This window comes from Bubalus kerabau, chromosome 1 (assembly GCF_029407905.1).
Source record: "Bubalus kerabau isolate K-KA32 ecotype Philippines breed swamp buffalo chromosome 1, PCC_UOA_SB_1v2, whole genome shotgun sequence".
Classification (NCBI taxonomy): Eukaryota; Metazoa; Chordata; class Mammalia; order Artiodactyla; family Bovidae; genus Bubalus; species Bubalus kerabau.
The window spans coordinates 117,374,584-117,397,654 of record NC_073624.1 but is presented as its reverse complement, the minus strand read 5'-3'; the positions used below and the strand labels follow the sequence as shown (position 1 = coordinate 117,397,654).

Sequence of the window (23,071 nt, the reverse complement as noted above, 5' to 3'; positions counted from 1 at the left end):
CTTCACCCCCACAATATGCCCTGGTCATACTAAAACACTTTTAGCCTTTTTGATCTCCTGGGATATTGTATGTTTTCCCCTTTGTTTAGAAAGCACTCTTTATCTTGTGTGCTTCACTTTCTTGATGTCACATTCCCCACACAGGCTTACCTGGTCCTCAAAAAGGGGGTTAGCTGTCCCACACATAATGCCATAGCACTTTGGCTTTGTGTTTATCCCATGGCATAAAAGGCCCCAGTTTGCTAGTTCTCCAGACTATAAGCTACTTGGAAGCAGGATTTGTGTCTTGTTCATTGGCCTTTCTCACACACCTTACACACTACCTGGTAATATGTATTTAATGAGAAAAGGCATGAATGAGACCATCTTGTGAGCTCTACTGCTTTCTATTGTGTACACTATTTTTTTTTTTTTTTTTTTTGGCTCTGCTGGGTCTTGGTTGTTGTGCTTGGACTTTCTCTTGTTGCAGAGCACAGGTTTCAGGTGCCTGGTGGCGTGTGGGATTTTAGTTCCCTGCCCAGGGATTGAACCTGTGCCCCCTGCATTGGAAGGCGGATTCTTAACCACTGGACCATCAGCAAAGTCCTACAATAGATAATTTTTTCAAGCACGTGCATTTTTAAATATTTTTTTGTCAAGCAGTTGCAAATGCTTTCTTTGTGGCAAAATTCTGTCCCTATGTCAATGATTTTGAATATCTTCTTAACACTATCCAGGACGATATATGATATGTAAATATGTACCCCAAAACATTTTTTTTTAATGGCTACAACTTACATTCTCCAAAGCAAGTTTTCCTGAAAAAATATATGAAGCTAAAAAAAATTGCTGGGACACTAGTCATTTTTGTCTGAAACAAATGAAAACAACAACAAAAAGTGCTACCTACTGTTATCATGGACAATTTATCAGAGATGACATTGCTATTTCAGACTGTCTATACATGCTGGCAAAAGAAAAAAATGAAAATATTTTAACTTTATGAAAATTCAATGATCCCTAATCTAGCTTTCCACTCTCCTCATTTATCCTGCAGTTTCCCACAAAGGATCATTACAACATTGTGAAAATCTCAATGAGGAAGTTGGTCTAGAAGAGGATATTCTTTTGTCCACGATGAAAATAAAAGGAGCGTCTTGCACTAAGATCCCAACATAACTAGCAAGGATTTCTTTTTTTCGACTGAATTTTCATCAGAAGAATTCAGAAATTCCTCAGGTTACTTACTCAGCAATTGACATTTACTCTGCAGTCGACTCATTAATAAAAGATGACACATCATCTGCTGTCAAAACCCGACTCTGGATATTTGCCAACGTTACTGTAGTGAAAAACCTGCACTCACTTAACTCAACCGTCTGTTTCGGTTAGTTCTGCAGAGGGTTTTCCCTGTTTTGCCTCTTGCTGATACTTTTCCCTCGGCTCCCCGAGAGGCGGGGCCCAGCGCGCCTGCACCGCCCCTCCCCGTTGACTGGTGGGCCGCCGGGGCGAGCGTGCGCGTGCGCACTGGCCTGTCCGCGGCAGGTGGACTATGGAGGCCCTGCCCTTCTCCGTGGAGTGGTACGCCGGATGGTTTCCTTTGACGCAGACGGGCATTTGGAAGGTGTGGCTATGTGAGTTCTGGCTGCTACTGCTGGGTTCCGGTTTGAAAGCGCATCTTTTGCCTGACGAGGAGGACGTAACGTTTATCAATGAGTACGTGAACCTCCACAATGAGCTCCGGGGCAACGTCTTGCCCCGAGGGGCTAACTTGCGCTTCATGGTGAGGCCCTAAGACGGTCGCCTAAACCTCCGACAACCCCTGTCAGGACGCACCCCCTCAGCCGCAGAGTTTGGGACACTCCTCTGCTGAAGGTTGTGGGGAACCGCACTTAAGAGTTTGGATTTAAAAATACACGTAAAGTTTACACGTTCAAGAAATGAAAACCACTCTCACTCTAACGCATACTTGTCACCAAAGGTTTGCACAGGGCTGGGACTAGGGTGAGTGGAGCGCCTCGCCTGGGGTGCAAGATTTAAGGGAGCTTTCCATTCGAGAAAATGATAGTTTAATCCAGTATTGTTTTTTAATTTAAAAATCAATGCAAAAGTACTCCTGATGAAAATCGTATCGATTTAAACAAAGCCAGGATTTTTAAGCTTGAACTGGGGAGAGGCACGTGTGCCACGCTCAGGATAGTGCAAGGGAGAGGACAGATTCGGTTTTTACTTAAAATTTTGAAGTTCTATTATGGATGTTTTCACACTAACTTTGCCTTTTTGAAATATTTTTTATCATGGCTATTGAGTTTTTTGGTATCCAGCCTAAATTTTGCTCTCCAGAGGGTGTTTCATTCACTTCTTCCTAGACCAGACCTGATTTTGCATTCTTACGTTCTTGCTTCTCTGTTGCATTTTCCCCCAGTTTCTTTATAATATCTCATTAGCTTTTCCTTTGGTACTGTGGCGTCTTCATGGTTGTCATTAAAAAGGAATGCACAATTAATTGAGTAACTGTAGGGCAATTGGGAGCTTCCAATTTACATTGTAAATATTGCAAAGACTGTCTTCCTAGATGTAAGTCTTTTCTTCCTTCTGGATTAGTCTTTTAGGAAAAATTCCAGGCTTGTGAAAAGAATGATTTTTTTTTTCTATGTGTACGATACATAGCAAGTACTCTATTGAAGGACAGTGCCAAAGTAAGCAAAGATTAGAAGCATAGAATTATTCTGTTTTCACCACATCTGACTGGGCAGTTTAGGGAACTTTCCTTTTATGTTAATTTTAAAGCCTTATTTTGATTGGACGTATTTTTTTCTTTCTTGTTCATTTTCTTTACCTTTTGCATTAAGTTTCTTCTTCTCTTTATTTATTTTCTTATAGAAATACACTAGCATTGTATTTGCTGAAGGTAAAGTTTTTATCTTTTGAATTTAGTTAGAATTTGAGACTATTGGAGAGTGATATATACGTATTTTTTACCCTTTCACACTTTGTGATCAATTTTATTTCTTTCAAGTTTGAAGATTGGCCTTCCTCCTGATAATGAATAATCACAAAATATTTTAATACAACTTTTAATAGGTTTTGTATTCTTAATCTCTAAAAATTTTATTTCAAACATAAAGCATAGAAAATAATTTGTGTCCCTACAGTATATATCTTCATATGTGAACATTTTTGAAGGAATAATGTTTGGGGTACAGTTTAAAGCCCCAGTCTAAATTTTATCCTTCTGTTCTTTCTAAAAGTTGATGTCTATTTTTCCCATGGATTTTACTAGGATATAAATAATAACCAGTAAATAATACAGTCTATCATAATAATATGTTCTACTTAGAACTTTGCCTTGACACGTTTGGAAATCATACATTTTATTTTCATTGGTTATGCTCAACATTTTAGTGTATATAATTTATAAAGTCCAAAGTTAAGCAACATCTATAACCTCCTTCTGAATATTAAAAATATACTACAACACACAAATTCTGACTGTCTCCTGCCCATGTCTGTGCTGTTGTTGTAACCTAGTAGTTTTGCTCTAGATTGTTTTTAAACTCAAAAATTTTATTGGTTTCTTTAATTATAAAATATACATAATACAAAATTTATGGTTTTAACCATTTTTAACTGTACATTTCTATATGCATTTACAGTGTTGTGCAATCACTACCACTATTCATCTCCAGAACATTTTCATCCTCCCCAACTGAAACTGCACCAATTAAACACTAACTCCCCATTCCCTTCTTGCTGCTGGCAACTACCATTTTGCTTTTCTGTCTGGAAACCTTGACTACTCCAGGTATGTCATATAAGAATCTGAAGTGCTTCTCTTTGAGATTGTCTTGTTTCACTTAGCATGTCTTCAGGGTTCATGCTGTAGGATGTGTCAGAATTTCCATCCTTTTAAAGGCTGAATAATATTTCACTTTATGGATATATGATATTTTGTTTACCCATTCATCTGTCGATGGACACTACCCTAATTTCTTCCACCTTTTGGCTATTGTGGATAATGCTACTGTGGACATAGGTATGTGAATAAATATCTCTTCAATACCCTGCTTTCACTTCTATTGATTATATACCCAGAAATGGAATTGCCAAAACAGGTAGAAATTCTGTTTAATTTTTAAGAACTGATATTCTCTTTCTCATAGTGGCTACACATTTCCCATTCCTACTAGCAATACACAGAGTTTCAATTTCTCCAAATTTTTGCCAACACTTGTTTTCTGGGTTGTTTTTTTTTTTAGTTCATAAGGGGTGTGAAGTCATGTCATTATGGTTTTGATTTGCATATCCCTAATGATGTTAGTTTGAACATCTTTATTCTTTACATATGTAGAATTCTTTATATATTATATACATATATATCAGTTCAGTTCAGTTCAGTCACTCAGTCATGTCTGACTCTTTGCGACCACATGAATTGCAGCATGCCAGGCCTCCCTGTCCATCACCAACTCCCGGAGTTCTCTCAAACTCATGCCCATCAAGTCAGTGATGCCACCCAGCCATTTCATCCTCTGTCGTCCCCTTTTCCTCCTGCCCCCAATCCCTCCCAGCATCAGAGTCTTTTCCAATGAGTCAACTCTTCGCATGAGGTGGCCAAAGTACTGGAGTTTCAGCTTTAGCATCACTCCTTCCAAAGAACACCAGGACTGATCTCCTTCAGAATGGACTGCTTGGATCTCCTTGCAGTCCATGGGACTCTCAAGAGTCTTCTCCAACACCACAGTTCAAAAGCATCAATGCTTCAGCGCTCAGCTTTCTTCACAGTCCAACTCTCACATCCATACATGACCACTTGAAAAACCATAGCCTTGACTAGACGGACCTTTGTTGGCAAAGTAATGTCTCTGCTTTTCAATATGATGTCTAGGTTGGTCATAACTTTCCTTCCAAGGAGTAAGTGTCTTTTAATTTTATGGCTGCATTCACCATCTGCAGTGATTTTGGAGCCCCAAATAAAGTCTGACACTGTTTCCCCATCTATTTCCCATGAAGTAATGGGACCAGATGCCATGATCTTCGTTTTCTGAATGTTGAGCTTTAAGCCAACTTTTTCACTCTCCACTCTCACTTTCATCAAGAGGCTTTTGAGTTCCTCTTCACTTTCTGCCATGAGGGTGGTGTCATCTGCATATCTGAGGCTTTGATATTTCTCCCAGCAGTCTTGATTCCAGCTTGTGCTTCTTCCAGCCCAGCGTTTCTCATGATGTACTCTGCATATAAGTTAAATAAGCAGGATGACAATATACAGCCTCGACGTACTCCTTTTCCTATTTGGAACCAGTCTGTTGTTCCATGTCCACTTCTAACTGTTGCTTCCTGACCTGCATATAGGTTTCTCAAGAGGCAGGTCAGGTGGTCTGGTATTCCCATTTCTTTCAGAATTTTCCACAGTTTATTGTGATCCACACAGTCAAAGGCTTTGGCATAGTCAGTAAAGCAGAAATAGATGTTTTTCTGGAACTCTCTTGCTTTTCCCATGATCCAGCGGATGTTGGCAATTTGATCTCTGGTTCCTCTGCCTTTTCTAAAACCAGCTTGAACATCTGGAAGTTCATGGTTCATGTATTGCTGAAGCCTGGCTTGGAGAATTTTGAGCATGACTTTACTAGTGTGTGAGATGAGTGCAACTGTGTGGTAGTTTGAGCATTCTTTGGCATTGCCTTTCTTTGGGATTGGAATGAAGACTGACCTTTTCCAGTCCTGTGGCCACTGCTGAGTTTTCCAAATTTGCTGGCATATTGAGTGCAGCACTTTCACAGCATCATCTTTCAGGATTTGAAATAGCTCAACTGGAATTCCATCACCTCCACTAGCTTTGTTCGTAGTGATGCTTTCTAAGGCCCATTGACTTCACATTCCAGGATGTCTGGCTCTAGGTGAGTGATCACACCATCATGATTATCTGGGTCATGAAGATCTTTTTTGTACAGTTCTCCTGTGCATTCTTGCCACCTCTTCTTAATATCTTCTGCTTCTGTTAGGTCCATACCATTTCTGTCCTTTATTGAGCCCATCTTTGCATGAAATGTTCCCTTGGTGTGTATATATATATATATAGAGAGAGAGAGAGAGAGAGAGAGGATTTTTTATATATTCTAGATAAAATATATTTAAAAATACATGAATTTCAACTGTTTTCTCCCTTTCTGTAGATTGTCTTTTTATTCTGTTAATAGTATCTTTTGATACACAAAAATTTTTAATTATAATGAAGACTAACTCATCTATTTTTTATCATGTTACCTATACTTTTGGTGACATATCTAAGAAATCATTGCCACATCGAATGTCATGAAACTCTCCCCCTTTGTTTCTTCTAAGAATTTTATAGCTTTAGCCAACAGGTACATAAAAAGGACCTCAACATGACTAATCATCCAGGAAATGCAAATTAAAACTACAATAAATTATCATGTTGTATCTGTTAGAATATCATCAAAAAAGACAGAAGATAGACAAACAACACAATTACTGAAATTAAAAATACTCTAGAAGGAATCAACAGCAGAGTATCTGAAGCAGAAGAATGGATCAAATAAAGTAAAAAAAAAAAGAAAAGAGCGGAGGATAGTCTCAGAGACCTCTGGGACAATATCAAAGTCACCAACATTCGAATTATAGGGGTCCCAGGAGAAGAAGAGAAAAAGAAAGGGTATGGGAAATTTTTCAACTCTAATCTTTTCAAAAATTTTCTCAAAATAAAAAAAAAAGAGGGTATGAGAAAATTTTTGAAGAGATTAGAGTTGAAAATTTTCCGACCATGGAAAAGGAAATACTCCATCAAGTCCAAGAGGCACAAAGAGTCCCATACAAGATAAAACCAAGGAGAAACATGCCAAGACACATACTAATCAAACTAACAAAGACTAAACAGAAAGAAAGAATAGTAAAAGCAGCAAGGGAGAAGCAACAAATAACATACAAGGGAAACCCCATACGCTTAACAGTTGATCTTTCAACAGAAACTCTGCAGGCCAGAAGGGAATGACAGGATATATTTAAAGTGCTGAAAGGGAAAAATCTACAACCAAGATTACTGTACCCAGCAAGGATCTCATTCAAAATTAATGGAGAAAGCAAAAGCTTTTCAGACAAGCAAAAGTTAAGAGAGAAGAAAAAAGATCTACAAAATCCACCCCAAACAATTAAGAAAATGGCAATATGAACATATATATCAATAATTACTTTAAATGTAAACAGATTAATGCTCCAACCAAAAGACACAGACTAGCTAAATGGATTCAAAAACAAGACCTGTACATATGCTATCTACAAGAAACCCACCTCAGACCTCAAGACACAAATAGACTGAAAGGGAGAGGATGGAAAAATATATTCCATGCAAATGGGAAGCAAAAGAAAGCTGTAGTAGCAATCCTCATATCAGATAAAATAGTCCTTAAAGAAGTTTACAAGAAATAAGGAAGGATACTACATAATGATCAAGGGATCAATCCAAGAGAAAGGCATAACAATTGTAAATACCTAGGCACCCAACATGGAAGCACCTCAATACATAAGACAAACACTAGCAGACATAAAAGGAGAAATTGATAGTAACACAATAATAGTAGGAGACTTTAACATCCCACTCACACCAGTGAACAGATCATCAAAACAGAAAATTAAAAGGGAAACACAAGTCTTAAATGATACATTAAATGAGATGGATCTCATTGATATCTTCAGGACATTCCATCCAAATGCAGAAGAATACACCCTCTTCTCAAGTGCACATGGAACAGTCTCCAGGGTAGACAACATCGTGGGTCACAAATCAAACCTCAGTAAATTTAAGAAAATTGTAATCGTATCAGGCATCTTCTCTGACCACAATGCTATGAGATTAGATATCAATTACAGAAGAAAAAAAAAAGTAAGAAACAGTGGAGATTAAACAACACATTTCTAAATAACCCACAGGTTACTGAAGAAATCAAAAGGGAAATCAAAAAATTTCTAGAAACAAATGACAATGAAAACATGGCAACTAAAAACCTATGGGATGCAGCAAAAGCAGTTCAAAGAGGGAAGTTTATAGCAATACAATGCTACCTCAAGAAACAAGAAAAACATTGAATAGACAACCTAACTTTACACCTAAAACAACTGGAAAAAGAACAAAAAAAAAAAATAGTAGAAGGAAACATAAAATCTGAGCAGAAATAAATGAAAAAGAAATGGAAGAAACAATAGTAAAGATTAATAAAACTAAACGTGGGTTCTTTGAGAAGATATACAAAATTGATAAGCCTTTAGCCAGATGCATCAAGTAAAGATAGAAGAATCAAATCAACAAAATTAGAAATGAAAAAGGGGAGGTTACAACAAACAATGCAGAAACACAAAGGATTATAAGAGATTATTATCAACGACTCTATGGCAATAAAATGGATAACCTGGAAGAAATGCACAGATTCTTAAAAAAGTTCAATCTTCCAAGACTGAACCAGGAAGAAATAGAAATTATGAACAACCTAATTACAGGAACTGAAATTGAAGCTGTGATTAAAAAAAAAAAAAACCTCCCAAAAAACAAAAGCCCAGGACAAGATGCCTTCATAGGAGACTTCTATCAAACATTTAAAGAAGAGCTAATGCCTAGCCTTCTAAAACTCTTTCAAAAAGTTGCGGAGGAAGGAACACTTCCAAACTCATTCTACGAGGCCACCATCACCCTGATACCAAAACCAGACAAAGACAACACAAAAAAGGAAAACTACAAGCCAATATCACTGATGAACATAGATGCAAAAATATTCAACAAAATTTTAGCAAACAGAATTCAGCAATGCATCAAAAAGCTCATACACCATGATCAAGTTGGGTTAATTCCAGGAATGCAGGTATTCTTCAATATATGCAAGTCAATCAATGTGATACACCATATTAACAAATTCAAAGATAAAAACCATATGATCATCTCAATAGATGCCCAAAAAAGCCTTTGACAAAATTCAGCACCCATTTGTGTTTAAAACTCTTTAAAAACCAGCCATAGAAGGAACCTACCTCAAGAAGTAAAGGGCATATATGATCAGTCTACAGCAAACATTATTCTCAATGGTGAAAAACTGAAAGCATTCCCCCTAAGATCAGGAACAAGATAAGGGTGTCCACTTTCATCACTGTTATTCAACATAGTTGTGGAAGTTCTAGCTACATCAATCAGAGAAGAAAAAGAAAAGGAATCCAGATCAGAAAAGAAGTAAAGCTGTCACGGTTTGCATATGACATGATACTGTACATAAAAAACCCTAAAGATAGTATCAGAAAATTACTAGAGCTAATGAGTGAATTTAGCAAAGCTTCAGGATAGAAAATCAATACACAGAAATCACCTGCGTTTCTATATAATAATGAAAAATCAGAAAGAGAAATGAAGGAATCAATCCCATTCACCATTACAACAAAAAGAATTAAATATCTAGGAATAAAGTTACCTAAGGAGATAAAAGAACTGTACACAGAAAATTACAAGACACTAATGAAAGAAATCAAAGATGACATAAACAGAGGGGGAGATATTCTATGTTCCTGGGTAGGAAGAATCAATATTGTGAAAATGACTATACTACTAAATGCAACCTACAGATTCAATGTGATCCCTATCAAATTATCAGTGGCATTTTTCACAGAACTAGAACAAAAAAATTCACAGTTCATTTGGAAACAGAAAAGCCCCCAAATAGCCAAAGCAGTCTTGTGAAAGAAGAATGGAACTGGAGGAATCAATTTTCCTGACTTCAGATTATACTACAAAGCTACAGTCATCAAGACAGTATGGTACTGGCACAAAAACAGAAATATAGACCAATGGAACAAAATAGAAAGCCCAGAAATAAACCCTTTCACCTATGGGTACCTTATTTTTGACGAAGGAGGCAAGAACATACAATGGGGCAAAGACAGCCTCTTCAATAAATGATGCTGGAAAAACTCATCAGCTACATGTAAGAAAATGAAATTAGAATACTTCCTAACACCATACACAAAGATAAACTCAAAATGGAAGAAAGATATAAATGTAAGACCAGAAACTATAAAACTCTTAGAGGAAAACATGGGCAGAACACTTGATGACATAAATCAAAGCAAGATACTCTATGACCCACCTCCTAGAGTAATGGAAATAAAAACAAAAGTAAACAAGTGGGATCTGACTAAACTTAAAAGCTTTTGCACAGCAAAGAAAACCATAAGCAAGGTGAAAAGACAGCCCTCAGAATAGGAGAAAATAATAGCAAATGAAACAACTGACCAAGGATTAATTTCCAAAATATACCAGCAGCCTCATACAACTCAATGCCAGAAAAACAACCCAATCAGAAGTGGGAAAAAGACCTAAACAGACATTTCTCCAAAGACGATAAACAGATGGCTAACAAACAGATGAAAAGATGTTCAATGTCGCTCATTATTAGAGAAATGCAAATCAAAACTACAATGAGATGCCACCTCACATCTGTCAGAACAGCCATCATCAAAAAGTCTACAAACAATAAATTCTGGAGAGGGTGTGGAGAAAAGGGAACTCTCTTGTGTTGTTGGTGGGAATGTAAATTGATACAGCCACTATGGAAGATGGTATGGAGATTCCTTAAAAAACTAGGAATAAAACCACCATATGACCCAGCAATCCCACTTGTAGGCATATACCCTGAGGAAACCAAAGTTGAAAAAAACACAAGTATCCCATTGTTCACTGTAGCCCTATTTACAATAGCTAGAACATGGAAGCAACCTAGATGTCCATCGACAGATGAATGGATAAAGAAGTTGTGGTACATATACACAATGGAATATTACTCAACCATAAAAAGGAACACCTTTGAGTCAGTTCCAATGAGGTGGATGAATCTAGAACCTATTATACAGAGTGAAGTGAGTCAGAGAAAGATAATTATCATATTCTAACACATATATATGGAATCTAGAAAAATAGTCCTGAAGAATTTATTTACAGGGAAACAATGGAGAAGCAGACATAGAGAATAAACTTATGGACATGTAGAGAGGGGAGGAGAGGGTGAGATGTATGGAAAGAGTAACATGGAAACTTACATTACCATATGTAAAATAGATAGCCAATGGGAATTTGCTGTATGGCTAAGGAAACTCAAACAGGGGCTCTGTATCAACCTAGAAGGGTGGGATGGGGAGGGACATGGGAGGGAAGTTCAAAAGGGAGGGGATATATGTATACCTATGGCTGATTCATGTTCATGTTTGACAGAAAACAATAAAATTCTGTAAAGCAATATCTTTCAATAAAATAAATAAAAGGACAGGAGAAAACAAATGTTTGTGAGAATGTGGAGAAAAGGGAACCTTTGTGCATTGTTAGTAGAAATGTATATTCATGCAACAATTTTGGAAAACAGTATGAAATTTCTTCAAAAAAAGTTTTTTAAAGTTCTGTGTGATCCAGCAATACCACACTTAGGTAGCTGCATCCAAAGGAAATGACAACAGAATATCACAGAGATGTATGCACTCTTATGTTCATTACAGCATTATTCATGATAGGGAAGATATGGAAACAACCTACATGTCCATCAATGAGTGAATGAACAAAGAAGTAGTAGTATGTATACATACAATGGAAATCCCATGGTTCAGCCATCAGAAAGAAGGAAATCCTGCCATTTACAGCAACCTGGAGGGAACTTGAAGGCATTGTCCTAAGTGAAATATGCCAGATAAAGACAGATATTACATTTTGTTGATGTTTAGTTGAACTGTGAACTTCCAGAAGTTCAAGCTGGATTTAGAAAAGGCAGAGTAACCAAAGATCAAATTACCAACATCTGCTAGATCATCGAAAAAGCAAGAGTTCCAGAAAAACATCTATTTCTGATTTATTGACTATGCCACAGGTTTTGACTGCATGTATCACAATAATCTGTAGAAAATTCTGAAAGAGATGGAAATACCAGACCACCTAACCTGTCTCTTGAGAAATCTGTATGCAGGTCAGGAAGCAACAATTAGAACTGGACATGGAACAACAGACTGGTTCCAAATAGGAAAAGGAGTATGTCAAGGCTGTAAATTGTCACCCTGCTAATTTAACTTAGATGCAGAATACATCATGAGAAACGCTGGGCTGGAGGAAGAACGAGCTGGAATCAAGACTGCTGGGAGAAATATCAATAACCTCAGATATGCAGATGACACCACCTTTATGGAAGAAAGTGAAGAAGAAATAAAGAGCCTCTTGATGAAAGTGAAAGAGAAGAGTGAAAAAGTTGGCTTAAAGCTCAACATTCAGAAAACGAAGATCATGGCATCCAGTCCCATCACTTCATGGCAAATAGGTGGGGAAACAATGGAAACCGTGGCTGACTTTGTTTTTCTGGGCTCCAAAATCACTGCAGATTGTGATTGCAGCCATGAAATTAAAAGACGCTTACTCCTTGGAAGGAAAGTTATGACCAACCTAGATAGTATATTAAAAAGCAAAGACATTACTTTGTCAACAAAGGCCCGTCTAGTCAAGGCTATAGTTTTTCCAGTCCATGGGGGTCACAAAATGAGTCAGATACATATGAGTCAGATATGTATAGATGTGTGAGTTGGACTATAAATAAAGCTGAGCACTGAAGAATTGATGCTTTTGAACCATGGTGTTGGAGAAGACTCTTGAGAGTCCCTTGGACTGCAGGGAGATACAACCTGTCCATCCTAAAGGAAATCAGTCCTGAATGTTCATTGGAAGGACGGATGTTGAAGCTGAAACTCCAATACTTTGGCCACCTGATATGAAGAGCTTGACTCATTTGAAAAGACCCTGATGCTGGGAAAGATTGAAGGCAGGAGGAGAAGGGGACGACAGAGGATGAGATGGTTGGATGGCATCACCGACTCAATGGACATGAGTTTGAGTAAACTCCGGGAGTTGGTGATGGACAGGGAGGCCTGGCTTGCTGTAGTCCATGGGGTTTCAAAGAGTCGGACACAACTTAGCAACTGAACTGAGCTGACTGAGTTGCTCAGTCTTATCTGACTCATTTTGTGACCCCCGTGGACTGTAGCATGCCAGGCTCCACTGTCCATAGGATTTCCCAGCAAGAATACTAGAGTGGGTTGCTATATCCTTCTCCACGATGTCTTCCTGACCCAGGGATTGAACTTGCATCTCCTGCATTGGCAGGCAAATTCTTTACCACTGAGCCACCAGGGAAGCCCCCAATATTGCATGGTATCATTTATATGTGGAATCTGAAAAAAAAAAGAAGTCAACCCATGATAGTAAATATTCCAGTGGCAGCAATTCCCACTCCTAGGTATTTTTACAAAGGGTGAAAAAAGGAAACACTAATTCAAAAAGGTATCTACACTCCTATGTTCATTGCAGCATTATTCACAATAGCCAAGAAATGGAAGCAACCTAAGTGGCCATGGATAGATGAATGGATAGAGAAAATGTGGTTTATACAATGGAATATTACTCAGCCATAAAAAAAGAATGAATTCTTGCTATTTGTGACAGCATGGATGGACCTAGAAGGTATTATGCTAAGTGAAATAAGTAAAACAGAAAAAGATAAATACCACACAATTTCACTTATATGTGGAATCTTGAAAATGAAACAAACAAACCATCAAACAGAAAAAAAAAAAAAAAAACACACAGATAAAAAGAAAAACGGGTGATTGATTGCCAGAGGGGAGGGCAAGGAATGAGTGAAATAGGTGAGGAAAATTAACAAACTTACAGTGACAAAACATATGAGTAAGTGAAATTAAATGTAGAACGTGGAAAATATAGTCAATAGTAATGTAATATCTTTGTACAGAGACAATGTACCTAGACGTGTTGTGCTGATCATTTTGTAATGTATGAAAATGTCAAACCACTATGTTGTTCACCAATAACTGATATATGTTGTATGTCAATTATACCTCAAAAACTATGTGTATATATACCAAACTGATAGAAAAAGAGATCAGATTTGTGGTTATCGAGGGTAGGGAGGGATTGGATGAAAGTGGTAAAAAAAAAAAAAAGTACAAACTTCCAGTTATAAATAAATTCTAGTAATGTAATGTCCTAATGATTACTATAATTACTACTGCTGATGTTACCTGAAAGTGTTAAAAGAACAAATCCTGAGTTCTCATCACAAGGGAAAAATACTTTTTTCTGTTTATTTTATATCTGTATGAGGTAATGGATGTTCATTAAACTTTTTATGTTAATCATTTCATGATGTATTCAGATCAGATCAGATCAGTCGCTCAGTCATGTCCGACTCTTTGCGACTCCATGAATTGCAGCACGCCAGGCCTCCCTATCCATCACCAACTCCCAGAGTTCATTCAGACCCACGTCCATCGAGTCAGTGATGCCATCCAGCCATCTCATCCTCTGTCATCCCCTTCTCCTCCTGCCCCCAATCCCTCCCAGCATCAGAGTCTTTTCCAATGAGTCAGCTCTTCACATGAGGTGGCCAAAGTACTGGAGTTGCAGCTTTAGCATCATTCCTTCCAAAGAAATCCCAGGGCTGATCTCCTTCAGAATGGACTGGTTGGATCTCCTTGCAGTCCAAGGGACTCTCAAGAGTCTTCTCCAACACCACACTTCAAAAGCATCAATTCTTCAGCGCTCAGCCTTCTTCACAGTCCAACTCTCACATCTGTACATGACCACAGAAAAAACCCTAGCCTTGACTAGACGAACCTTTGTTGGCAAAGTAATGTCTCTGCTTTTGAATATGCTAACTAGGTTGGTCATAACTTTCCTTCCAAGGAGTAAGCGTCTTTTAATTTCATGGCTGCAGTCACCATCTGCAGTGACTTTGGAGCCCAGAAAAATAAAGTCTGACACTCTTTCCACTGTTTCCCCATCTATTTCCCATGAAGTGATGGGACCGGATGCCATGATCTTCGTTTTCAACTTTTTCACTCTCCACTTTCACTTTCATCAAGAGGCTTTTGAGTTCCTCTTCACTTTCTGCCATAAGGGTGGTGTCATCTGCATATCTGAGGTTATTGATATTTCTCCTGGCAATCTTGATTCCAATTTGTTTTCTTCCAGTCCAGCATTTCTCATAATGTACTCTACATAGAAGTTAAATAAGCAGGGTGACAATATACAGCCTTGATGTAATCCTTTTCCTATTTGGAACCAGTCTGTTGTTCCATGTCCACTTCTAACTGTTGCTTCCTGACCTGCATACAAATTTCTCAAGAGGCAGGTCAGGTGGTCTGGTATTCCCATCTCTTTCAGAATTTTCCACAGTTTATTGTGATCCACACAGTCAAAGGCTTTGGCATAGTCAATAAAGCAGAAATAGATGCTTTTCTGGAACTCTCTTGCTTTTCCCATGATCCAGCGGATGTTGGCAATTTGATCTCTGGTTCCTCTGCCTTTTCTAAAACCAGCTTGAACCTCAGGAAGTTCACGGTTCACATATTGCTGAAGCCTGGCTTGGAGAATTTTGAGCATTACTTTACTAGCATGTGAGATGAGTGCAACTGTGCGGTAGTTTGAGCATTCCTTGGCATTGCCTTTATGTGACTCTTTGTGACCCCATGGACTATACAGTCCATGGAATTCTCCAGGCCAGAATCCTGGTGTGGGTAGCCGTTCCCTTGTTCAGGGTATTGTCCCAACGCAGGGATCCAACCCAGGTCTCCCACATTGCAGGCAGATTCTTTACCAGCTGAACCACCAGGGAAGCCCATGTATTGTGCTATACACCTTACGTTTGTACAGGGCTGTGTGCCAATTATATCTCAATATGAATGGAAGGAAAAAAAACCACTTAGAATAGTGATTAGTGCACTATAAGCATATGTTGTGTTGTGTAAGCAATTTGCAAAATTAAGTAGTAGAAAGATGGTCCATGGAGCTTTGTTTGTAAATGGGAAAGAATCAGAAGGGCCATCAGTAGTGGAATGATAACCTTTATTACATGCTCCTAGCCACACTATGTAATACTATGAAGAGTTTTAAAAAGTTAGGTAGATCTATTTGTGCTAAGAAGGAATAATCTCTCTGAGTGAAAACTGCATATGGCAGGCCAATACTATTGTGTGTGGGATGATTAAAACAGTGCAAGGACAAAAATCATAAAATATTCTCCTAAAATACCCTAACATATCTTATTTTGGATAGTATGTACATGGAGATAGAGAAATGTGTACATAAGCCATATTTTTAACAATGATTACCTTTGGGAAAGAAAATAGTGTGGGAAGAGAGGGGATATCCTAAAAGCCTGATTTATTTTCTATAATATATTTTCTGTTTATGAAACTAACCAAGAAAACTCTAAGGAAATCTTAGTAATGTTTTCAGAAATGTTTATTTTCAAATATACTATAACGTACATTTTTAGCATGTTGGTTTTAGAACTATTGATTTTTCTATTTGTGTGTGTGTGTGTGTGTTTTTGTTGTTCTTGTCCTTAACTAAACAATGAACATTATACTAAGCCTCTAAATATGACAGAAGTACACATTTCTGGATGTTTCCATAAATGGAAAATGGCAGCATCCTGTGACATTTCCTCACATTTCTGGAAACATCCATAAAGCTTTACATGTACCTCTTGTATAAAGTTTACAAACTACCTCTATATGTTAAAATTATATATACATGTATATGTGTGTATATATATGTATGTATTATCCCAGGTTGTTCTAATAACAATAAGAAACTAGAGGACAAACTTTATGTTGACTTCATTTTATCCCTCAAAGTACAACAATTTGCATATAATCAGTGCTCAATAAATAGTTCTTAAATATGTTAAATTATTGTATTATTATGTGTATAAGGCATGAGGTTAAAAATATGCATTTTCTGAATAGACTACAGGTAAGAGTATTATAATCATTTGCATCATCTAACAATCTGACTTTCTAATTACAAAATATGCATAGTCTCCGGAAATAGTTGTTTCATTTATAATTATCTCAAAACACTTTCCTCCTTTATAAACTCCACAAATCAGACTCATAGGCACAAAATAAGAATTGTTTTCCCTAAATCTAAATATGAGAATTCAAGGAAAATAATTTAGAGCACAAAAAAAGCCTTCGTTATTATTATTTTGTTTTCTTTGCCTTTTGCATTTTTTTTCAGACTTGGGATGTAGCTTTGTCACGGACTGCTAGAGCATGGGGGAAAAAATGTGTGTTTGCGCGTAATACTCATTTAGAAGAACTATATATGGCCCATCCTAAATTTAATGGTATTGGTGAAAATATATGGGTCGGCCCTGAAAATGAATTTACTGCAAGTATTGCTATCAGAAGTTGGTTTGAGCAGAGGAGAAAGTACAATTTTGAAAAGAACAGTTGCTCTGATAACTGTTCTAACTATCTACAGGTACCTAATTTTATATTATTAATTCAATAGACTCCTTAATTGCCTTACTACTAAGTTTTTATTGATTGTTTCAATTTTATAAATAAATTCAAATGGTAAAATTACTTCCTCTAAAGAATCAAAATTCTGATCAGTCCTAGATCTTCTGAATGTTCATAATTTCTTCTATTTGCTTGAACCATACAATTAAAGCATTCCTTTAAATAAAGTAAATCTAATCTCTATACCCAAAGATGAAAGGTACCTTTCTAAAATAACGCATGCTGGAAAAGGAAGTAAACAGTAAATAAAAATTAGTTCTAGTTTATTGACTATTTAAACATAAATAAGAGACTTGATTTTTTTTTGCATGAATCAGTACACATTCAATGGTATATGTATGTATGAAAACATGTTAATTGTAAATGCGTAGTATTATTTTCCTGCCTCATATCTAACAATTCACCCTTATACTTTGTACTCCAAGCATACTGAACCACTTTTTATTTCCTGTGCATACATTTATTATTTTACATATTACATTTTTCATAATCATTAATGTATGAATCTAATACTATGCAAAGGGCAGGGACCTTGTCTTCTCATCCATGTATTCTCAACACATCAACATGACATTATTTAGGTCTTCAATAAATATTTGTATGAGGAATCAATAAACTATTGAATTAACTTCCAAGCTCATTTAAAAGATGATTATTTTTCAATGAGTCAATTCTGATTTAGAACTTAAAATTTGGGAATTTTTTCATGTTGAACTAGTGTCTTTCTGTTCCATCAAATTAATCATATTTCAAAAATTCTTTTTTGATCAGTTCTTTCTTCTAGAAAATGAGAGGCTCTCTATTATCTTACTCATGTCAAAGCTAAACTTCTTTATATGACTTCAGTACTTTGAGCAAACTAACCAAGTCTCCTCCCTGACCTACTCCTCTGTATGTTTTCCTCCTTAAATCTAGTTTCCTAGACACTTTCATCTCCTGGATTTGACTTAACTTCAACTGCTGCAGACATTCTATTCTCTATTCTTTTAAAGCATTGGTCTATTTCTTTTGGGGTCACACACTTTTAAAATCGCTAAGAGTTATAGAGAAAAGGAAAACAAATCGTTTCTTCCTGTCCCACAGAGGTTAACAAAACAATTTTTTTCTTTCTTCACTTAAAAGTATCGGGACAATTAAATACACTCAGGAATTATTTTCTGGAATATCTTTAATTGTTTTCCTATTTTCATTCCAAGACCTGTCTTGCAAGAAACTATTTTATAGGAACCAGCTCTTTTACTCATTTTTTTAAATGAAAAGCCCAGACTTTATTTTACTTTATAATAGAATTTCCTCAATAAAAGAAAAAAAAATCTGCAACATTCAATTACTTTCTACTCTTGTATTTCTTTTCCTTCTCTTCTATAATCTTACTGTCCCCTCTTTTTCTTCCTTCTATTCACGGCTTCCATTCTTCCAAGGCTTTTTCTCTTCTCACTTCCCTCTTCCTCTCTGCCAATAACCTGGAACTCTCAGATTTAACAAAATGTTGAAAATTGATTCTTCCTTCCTTATTCTGGATCAGTTTTTCTCAGACTTTTAATCCTAAGAGTACAGTATTGGTAGAACCTATTGAAACGTTTCTCTAATTACAGTTTTGTAAATGCTTAAATTAATTCATGATAATTTTCTGCCTGCAGCCAAATGAAGAATAGTTCATATTCCTTGAATTGGCTTGGTTAAAGTTCTATGTGTATTGAATATACTATTGATTATACTATGGCAGAGTAAATGTTTAGAATTAAATTTTATGTTTTCTTTGAAAATTTTATTTTAGCTTGTTTGGGACAGGTCTTACAAAGTTGGTTGTGCTGTTACTCCATGTTCAAGAATTGGACGTATTAAACATGCAGCACTTTTCATATGCAACTATGCACCAGGGTAAGTTCCTTTACATTTTTTAAAAAATATTAAAATAAATTGGGGATTTTTAAAGGATTCCAGCCCCCCTAGAAGTTTGGTTGCACCATATGACTGAGCTTTCAACATATTCTTCTAAATGTCTTTGTGAACTATAAAAGAATTAATTATAAGATAGCAATTAAAGAGTTTATATTGAAATATTTTTAATTCTATAATAAAATGAGCCATAATTTAGGCATACTAATTTTACCTGTAGATAGCCAAATATTACTTCCAAAGGAAGTTTTAAGCTTGGTATTATTTCATAGTACCTAGGCTAATTAAGATTTAAATTATTTTCTAAAATTGTTTGTTTCCATATTTTTATAAAAAGAAAATAAGATATGTTGAAATGTATGTTGTAATAATGACATCAGGAGCACCTAAGTTTTATAACATGAAGGACTCTTTTAATTGACTATCCTCCAGAGGTTGCATTATTAATTGGTGCTAGTCACATAAATATAAGGAATCATAATAACTCAGAGGTGGAAAAGTACTTCAGAAGTCTTCTAGTCAAGCTATCCATATGAAACTTGAACTCTTAACACTTACCATGTAATTATGTACCTATACCCAAAAACTTTCCAATGATGGGAAATAACTACCTTCCAAAATAGCCTCTATTTCTGGAGAACTTTATTGGAAAGCCTTAAGTTTTCCTACAGGTCAATAGGATCCTATAAATAATGTTGTTAAAATGAATAATTGAAGTGAGAAAATATCCTAATCAACATGCCAAGAAAAATTAAATACATGCTAGGATTGAGAAGGAGCTTCTTAATACATAAATAAAATGCTTCTGAGACTAAGCCAAAAAAAAGAAAGGAAAACAGAACAATGATTGCTAATTGATAATTGTATTCCCCTAGAAAGGAAAAACAACAGAGCTGTGAATGTAGGTTGAATTAAATTCAGAAAGCCACTTCCTAAATGGAAGCTTTGCTGACTTGGAACATAGGCATGAAAAGCAAATTTTGAATGTAGAGTAATGGCAAAAGTTTTTAGGCTTCTTTCAGTCCTACAAAGTGGAAGCATTGGGATGTTATCAACTACATGGAATAGCTTTTAAAAGTTGATGTATCCACTAACAAGAACAATAAAGACCGACCATGCTTAGTTTGTAGTCTTGGAAGAGACTTACAAGTGAACATATTAAACAAGTGATATTTAACTAAATAGTGAAATACGCCATAGAAACAGCACAATAAGCAAATGGGGAATAACTACTATAGAATATAGATAGTGGTGTTAGTTGCTCATTCATGTCTGATTCTTCACAACCCTTCAGACTGCAGCCCACCAGGCTCCTCTGTCCATGGAATTCTCCAGACAAGAATACTGGAGTGGGTTGCCATTTCCTTCTCCAGAATATAGATAGGATATCTGTGAAAGGAGGTGGCATTTGAGCTGAAAGCCAAAAGATGAACAGATGGCTAAAAAATATTTCAGGTAGAAGTGAGAGCACGTATTATAAAATCTCTGAGCTTGAAATGAGTTTAGCATGTTTGAAAAATGAATAATTGTGGTTAGAGGTAGAAAGTTAGGTGACAACAAAACCAAATAGAATATCACTGGCCAGGTGAGGATTTGGGGGTTTATTCTACACAATGGCAAAATCATGGGAAAGTTTTAAGCAAGTAAGTGGCATGATCTCAAACTATGATTTGAAAAGAAAAGTAAAAGTGAAAATTGCTCAGTCATGTCCAACTCTCTGTGACCTCATGGACTATGCAGTCCATCGAATTCTCCAGGTGAGAATACTGGAATGGGTAGCCTTTCCCTTCTCCAGAGGATCTTCCCAACCCAGAGATCCAACGCAGGTCTCCCACATTTCAGGCGGATTCTTTACCAGCTAAGCCACAAGGGAAGTCCTTTGAAAAGAAAACTTAACAATAAAAGATTGTTCTTGCTATTATGGTGAAAATGCAGTATAGGAAAACAAGGGTACAAAGAGAAACAAGCACAATTGGAGACTGTTTCTGTAGTACAGGCTATAGACTTGTATCTTGGGTTAGACTTTCAGTATGTGGATTGGTTTTTATTCAGTTAAGTTCAGCTGCTCAGTCATGTCTGACTCTTTGCAAGCTCATGGACTGCTGCACACCAGACTTCCCTGTCCTTCACCAACTCCTGGAGTTTGCTCAAACTCATATCCATTGAGTCAAGGATGCCATGCAACCATCTCATCCTCTGTCATCCCCTTCTCCTCCTGCCTTCAATCTTTCCCAGCATCCAATGAGTCAGTTCTTCACATCAGGTGGCCATAGTATTGGAGCTTCAGCTTTAGCATCAGTCCTTCCAATCAATATTCAGGACTGATAACCTTTAGGATTGGCTGGTTTGATCTCCTTGCAGTCCAAGGGACTCTCAAGATTCTTCTTCAACACCACAGTTCAAAAGCATCAATTCTTCAGTGCTCAGCTTTCTTTATGGTCCAACTCTCACATCCATACATGACTACTGGAAAAACCGTAGTTTTGATGATACAGACCTTTGTTGGCAAAGTAATGTCTCTGCTTTTTAGTATGCTGTCTAGGTTGGTCATCTTTTCTTCCAAGGAGTAAGCATCTTTTAATTTCATGGCTGCAGTCACTATCTGCAGTGATTTTGGAGGCCCAAAAATATAAAGTCTGTCACTGTTTCCATTGTTTCCCCATCTATTTGCCATGAGATGATGGGACTGGATGCCGTAATCCTAGTCTTTTGAATGTTGAGTTTTAAGCCAACTTTTTCACTCTCCTGTTTTACTTTCATCAATAGGCTCTTTAGTTCCTCTTTACTTTCTGCCATAAGGGTGGTGTCATCTGCATATCTGAGGTTATTGATATTTCTCCCGCAATCTTTATTCTAGCTGGTGCTTCATCCAGCCTGACATTTCACGTGATGTACTCTGCATATGAGTTAAATAAGCAGGGTGGCAATGTACAGCCTTGATGAACTCCTTTCCCAATTTGGAACCAGTCTGTTGTTCCAAGGCCAGTTATAACTGTTGCTTCTTGACCTGCATACAGATTTCTCAGGAGGCAGGTCAGGTCTGGTATTCCCATCTCTTGAAGAATTTTCCACAGTTTGTTGTGATGCACACAGTCAAAGGCTTTGGTGTAGTCAATGAAGCAGAGGTAGATGTTTTCCTGGAACTCTCCTGCTTTTCCTATGATGCAACGGCTGTTGGCAATTTGATCTCTGGTTCCTCTCCCTTTTCTAAATCCAGCTTAAACATCTAGAAGTTCTCAGTTCACATGCTATTGAAGCCTAGCTTGGAGAATTTTGAGGATTACTTTGCTGGCATGTGAGATAAGTGCAATTTGATCTGGGAATGGTTTGAAGTAAACTGCTGCTATAAAGGCCCTGACATAGAAATGAATTGCAGTCCTGAATGAGATCACCTTATGGAAGAGGAAGTTTGGTGAGTTAATTTAAGTACTAAGATCTAGAGTAATACAGTATTTCAACCTAAGGCAAAAGAGCTGACAAAGGAAAGTGAAGAGGCTAATAAGATAAGAGGGAAACCTAAACAATGCTAAGGATAAGGATACTTGGAATCCACATGAAGAACATGAGTCATGATGCCCAAAGTGGTTAACTGTATGAGATACTCCTCAAAGAATTAGAAAGAAAGATGAGGAAGGAAAGATGACATTTCCATTTGATAAGATGAAGGTATTTGTTAACCTTAATAACAGGAGTGACCTATAGACACAGTAGGAGAAGGAGAATAGTGGGATGAACTGAGAGAGAAGCATTGACATAGATATATATTACTATGTGTAAAATAGATAGC

At 36.8% G+C, this 23,071-nt stretch overlaps 1 protein-coding gene across 1 annotated transcript in view; it reads left to right on the top strand.

The window, feature by feature from the left end:
• Positions 1-1,531: 1,531 nt before the first annotated feature.
• GLIPR1L2 (GLIPR1 like 2) overlaps positions 1,532-23,071 on the top strand; it is a gene marked incomplete at its 3' end in the record, with an annotated part of 34,220 nt that continues 12,680 nt past the window's right edge. The window contains exons 1-3 of the mRNA XM_055566397.1: positions 1,532-1,762; positions 17,099-17,344; positions 19,163-19,266. Coding sequence (XP_055422372.1) covers positions 1,532-1,762; positions 17,099-17,344; positions 19,163-19,266 — 581 coding nt within the window. The remainder of the gene's footprint in view (positions 1,763-17,098; positions 17,345-19,162; positions 19,267-23,071) is intronic.